This window comes from Garra rufa, chromosome 14 (assembly GCF_049309525.1).
Source record: "Garra rufa chromosome 14, GarRuf1.0, whole genome shotgun sequence".
NCBI classification, from domain to species: domain Eukaryota; kingdom Metazoa; phylum Chordata; class Actinopteri; order Cypriniformes; family Cyprinidae; genus Garra; species Garra rufa.
The window spans coordinates 19,651,496-19,657,242 of NC_133374.1; the positions used below are offsets into that span (position 1 = coordinate 19,651,496).

At 40.0% G+C, this 5,747-nt stretch overlaps 1 protein-coding gene across 1 annotated transcript; it reads left to right on the forward strand.

The window, feature by feature from the left end:
- Positions 1-784: 784 nt before the first annotated feature.
- On the forward strand, positions 785-3,835 carry mnta (MAX network transcriptional repressor a). The gene is made up of 4 exons (XM_073817329.1): positions 785-875; positions 1,101-1,282; positions 1,968-2,160; positions 2,879-3,835. The coding sequence occupies exons 1-4, from the start codon at positions 785-787 to the stop codon at positions 3,625-3,627; spliced, it is 1,215 nt and encodes a 404-aa protein (XP_073673430.1). The 3' UTR covers positions 3,628-3,835.
- Positions 3,836-5,747: the final 1,912 nt, after the last annotated feature.

Here is a 5,747-nt window from a genome sequence, read left to right on the forward strand (position 1 = left end):
AATGTAAATTGTAATATAACTTTATATTTACAATATATTTACAATATATTATTTTATTAAATATGATTGTTTAGTAATTATTGTTTTTCACATTTTAAAATATAAAAAAATATTATAATTATAGTGCATGTATTTGTAATTTTTATATATATATATACACATTTCCTCTCTTTCTCTTTATCTACTTATATCTATATCTATCTATCTATCTATATATATATATATACATACACACACACACACACACACACACACACACACACACTTTTTTATAAATAATGTATGCACAAAATTTTTTTTAATTTAATGTGAATGTTCTTAGTTTGCCTGTCAAATATATTGCTGATCACCATAGATTATTATTTTTAATATTAGTAATAATAATAATAATAATGTTTTTTTTAAATAAAAAGTCCAAAGTAATATGTAAATACATTTTTAAACATAGAGTATTGCTAAATTATTTCTTGTATTAATTTACCATACTTGAAAATTTGTATGTATGTATATACATACATATACACTTTGTGAAAGTTGTATATATATTGTAAAATATAATACAATATACAACATATTTATTTTTTAAATATTAAAAATGAAAATGTCAAAATCTAAATTATTATTATTATAACTTTCTATTCCCCTGTCAGATGTATTGCAGAGCATCCTGGTTTTTAGTTTAGTGGAGTTTCCCTTCTTTGTACACAGACCATCTATCTCTATCTGTCCTCTTAAGGGCCATAGCTGCTGCTACTGCTGTGTCCTCATTGCCTGTTTGTTTCTCATGCGTCAGCTGACAGTGCAGGGAAACTGGGTCGCCTATGCCCAGCCCAACGTGTGCAGTGTCTTGCCCTCTATCCCTCCCTTTTCTCCTAGTGTGTGTGTGTGTGTGTGTGTGTGTGTGTGTGTGTGTGTGTGTGTGTGTGTGTGTGTGTGTGTGTGTGTGTGTGTGTGTGTGTGTGTGTGTGTGTGTGTGTGTGTGTGTGTGTGTGTGTGTGTGTGTGTGTGTGTGTGTGTGTCTGGAGTTTCATGTTTCTCTGCTCTACAGTTTACCTCATGTTTGTGAAGTTGGATCAGTATCTGTGTGTTTTTGTGGCTAGCTAGAGCTGCAGTCTTGTTTGGCACGCTCACACTACCCAGATGTCCACTTGTGATTGGCCGAACTCCTGTGTCATGGGCTCCTCCCACTTATGTTAGTCAGCGTGTGCACTCGTGCACGCCAAGCGAATGCCTTCCCAGAAGTGGGAGGTACTGTCATGCCTTGGGTAATCCACGTGTTTGTGTGAGTAAGAGAGAGTGGCAACGGCAGGGTAAAAACAGACGGTGGGGGAGGTGTGTGCTGGGCCGAAGCATTAAGGAAGAAGCTGAAACTTACGTCTACGCCTATAGATAATTACAAGCACACTTACGCACAAGCATGTGACATTTTTTATACGCAAATCCAAATTCCCAAATGTCTTCCTTATAAGAAATTGCATTAATAGAAGCAGCCTTGATATGCTGTCAAGATGTGAGTAATAGATATTTTTGATCGTCATCACAAAATAAACCCTGACAAAATTCTGTCATGACGTTGCAAACCCATAAGACCTTTGTTCATCTTCAGAACCTAAATTAAGATATTTTTGATGTAATCCAAGATTGATGTCACATGGAACATTTTAATGATGTTCTTACACCATTTCTTTTACATTAGTGTTCCAAATTTAAGCAAAGGTCTTATGGGTTTCGAACAACATGAGGGTGAGTAATTAATGACAGAATTTTCATTTTGGCTGAACTATCTCTTTAAGGAAATAGCCAACCAATGCTGGTCTTTTCCCCTCGCTTTTTGCTGCACTTCAAAATGACATTTCATAGTTGCAACTGTGTCTATTTGCAGACTATAGACTTTAAGTGCACCCTGCCAGCTCTTAGTGCATGTGGAAAATGCTAACTTATTTATTTTCCTCCGTTTCCCTTTATAGACTCTAAAGAGGAAGGAGAAGGACTATGAGCATGAGATGGAGCGTTTGGCGCGGGAGAAGATCGCCTTGCAGCAGAGACTGGCCGAGCTCAAGAATGAGCTGAGTCAGCGATTGGACGTGATTGAGATCGACCGTGTTCTTCGACAGACTGTTCAGCCAGATGATGACCAGGCCTCTACCTCCACAGCCTCAGGTTAGTCCTGCAAAAGGCCTCGTCTGCAGGTTTCCATGTTAATTTACAGCATGCTTTTCAACAGAAGTTAAAGGGATAGTTCACCCAAAAATAAAAATAGTCATTAATTACTCACCCTCATGTCGTCCCAAACCCGTGAGACCTTTGTTTATCTTCAGAGCACAAATGAAGGTATTTTTGATGAAATCCAAGAGCTTTCTGACCCTGCATAGACAGCAACACAACTGACATGTTCAAGGCCCAGGAAGTTAGTAAGGACATTGTTAAAATAGTCCAAGTGACAACAGTTCAACTGTAATTTTTTTTAAGCTACAAGAATACTTTTTGTGTGTAAAGAAAAAACAAAACAAATTTATTCAACACTTTATTCTCAGTCTCTGGGTCAAAAAGCTCTCAGATTTCAAGTAATTAATGACAGAGTTTTCATTTTTCGGTTAACTTGCCCTTTAAAAACTCCTTGAAATCACTTGATATATAATTTTTCCCCCCCCATAATGATTTATTTTCTTAGTTTAGTACAAATAAAAACTTACTACACAAAATGAAAAAAATAAGTTGTCAATATGGCCCAGAAGAGAGAATCTTACCAACCCCAAACTTTTTAAATGGTACTGTATATATCCTAAAAATGGTAAGAAGTCTGTTAAATGGCTTTGACCAAAAGTCACAAAAACAATCAAATAATAATTCCTGACACTTGCTGTTGTTGTCTCTACAGAAGGTGAAGACAACATCGATGAAGATATCGAAGACGAGATGCCCAGCGCCTTACCCAAAGTGCCTGCTGCTCTTCAGCCAGACTTAAAGAAGCCCCTTCCTGCACCATCCCTCATAACACAGCCCATCCCACACAAACCGTCTAAGACTTTACCCCCCGTCCCCTCGGCTCAACTATCCCCTATTGCCGCCACTGCTCCCATCACAGCTCCCACTTTGACCTCAACCCCAGCACAGGCTCCTAATGGCCCAGTGTCCGCTCCTGCCGCCCAAATGGTGACCACGCAAACACTACCTCCAGCCCAGACCCATATAGTCACCACGGCCAGCCTGCAGCCTTCCGTCATTGCCCACGCGGGATCGGCGTCGCACGCCTCTGTCATCCAAACCGTCAACCGCGTGATCCAGCCGAGCTCCAAGCACATGGCACACATTGCTCCTTCCTCCTCGAGCTCGGTGCAGCTGGCCCCCGGACCTCAATCCATTAGCCACATCACTGTCGCACATCTTCCGGCGATCTACCCACAGCCCGTCACAGTCACACAGCCTGCGGTCATGAACCACATCGCGCAAACGCTCTCTCACGCCCAAATGAACGGCACTTCGATGACCAACGTGCAAGCCAAGCAGACGCCCGTAGGTGCTCAGATGGTTACCCATCACCCTCAACTGGTGGGCCAGACCGTTCTCAATCCAGTCACAATGGTGACCATGCCCTCCTTCCCAGTCAGCACGCTAAAGCTGGCCTGAAGCACTGACATACGGACCCCCAGATAGACACTTACAGACCGGCCTGCCCCGTTTGAGACTGCCGCCACATGCAGCACCGCATTCAAATGAACTACAAAGCTAAAAGACTCCGTACATTCCAAATGAAAAGAATATATAAAGATGACACAAAGAAATTTATTGAATGTCTAATGCTATATAATGATATATAATAAAAGACAAAAAGAGATGTTTTATCTTTATGTGTGGGCAAAGGTGAAGTATAGAGTGCTTGTGTGCTGCTCAGTGTGTTTTAGGCTCTAGTGGAGTGTATTATGATAAAGCTGTGGTCCGATCCCAGCCTAGATTGACTCTCAGCCAGCCTACTATGTGACTACTGGTTTAAATGACTTAGTGAAAAGGCAGCCCCCATAATACCTCACACTAACTCCTCAACTAACAGCACACCTCATGTGAATACTCTTCTCAGCTCCCGCTAGACCAGGTTTAATGTACTGTGTTGTGACTGACGTAAATCCTAAACCAGTTCTTGAAGTCCTTACAGTTCCTAAAGAGATTTCGTTCCAACCTGTATGGCTTTCTTTCTTCTGCAAAACACGAACATAAACTGTTTTTGTCAGTACAATAGAAGTCAATGGGGTTCAAAACCACACAAACCCGATTGGCTTTCATTGTCTGGACAAAAAAAACGCTTCAAAATGGCGTCTTTTTGTGTTGTGCAAAATAAAGTAAGTCATAGAAGTTAGGAACATTTTTGGTGAACTGTCACTTTAAAATCAATTTACCTGGTCAGTCTGGTGTCATATTTTACCACTATATTTGATGCAAGATGTAGCATCATCATTACACTGGAGAAGTGATTTTCTTAAAGGGATAGTTCACTCAAAAATGAAAAATCTGTCATTAATTACTCACCTTAATGTTGTTCCAAACCTGTAAGCCCTTTGGCCATCTTTGGAACACAAATTAAGATATTTTTGATGAAATCCGAGAGCTTTTTGACCCTCCATGGACAGCAAGTGTCCTTCCACATTCAAGGCCCACAAAGGTACCAAGAACGTCTACAAAATAGTCCATGTGACAGCAGTGGTTTACCATAATTTTGTGAAGGACCTTTGCTGTCTATGCAGGGTCAGATTTCATTAAAAATATCTTAATTTGTGTTCCAAAGATGAACAAAGGTCTTACGGGTTTGGAATGACATGAGGGTGAGTAACTAATGACAGAATTTTCATTTTTGGGTGAACTGTCCCTTTAATATTTATACATTTTTAAAGCAAGAGGCATTTACTTTTTGACTGTGCTATTGTATAAATATATGTTAATTTAAAAATGTTATGTTTTTACTGAAAACTGAGTAGAAAAATCATTTCTGCAGTGTAAAGTGTTCAATCATGTAGTTGACCTCTACATTTAGACACCATGAGCGTATGTGAGATGTTTCTATTAGAAAATATCTTTTTACAGAGTTTACATGATTTATCTGTAGTGCTCTAGCTGGCATAGACACTATTGTTGTGTGACTGTCACGTGAGTCATGGGAATCTGACAGGAGTGCCTTTAACGTTGTCAATCTGGAGTCCTGTTTAATGCTGCACAGACGCCCCCTATTGCTCTCTTGCTGCAACTGCACTCTTTAAGTTATTCACTAACAAAGCCACCTACTTAAATCCAGCTCAGTGGTGTATGAACCATATTAAATAGCCATTAGTTTGCAACAGCGCAAACATTGTTCTGGATGTCATTGCGAATGTATTCCAACACATTCAATGCCTTCATCTTGCCAGTGGTGATAAATGTTGGTTATTATGTGCGCAGGAAATAACTGCATGGTTATTTTTTTTTTTTTTTTCATGTAGCAGAGTGTGTAGTGAATGTGTTTTTGTGGAAAGTGGATGGGTGTCACCTTGTGTTCCTTAAATGAACATCTTTAGGCTTCAGGACAGTTGTCTGAGAGATGCTGAAGGATTCATGGATGGGATGTCCGTATTGAGCCGCACTGACCGCTACACGGTTCTGCAGGTAGAGCACAGCCTGTATGTACAAAAAGAGATTTAATTTAAAACTAACACTGTGATCCCTGTCGGTTGTCAGCCAGGTTTACCAATCACACTAGCGTTGTGTTGCGCAAGAGTCCCTGC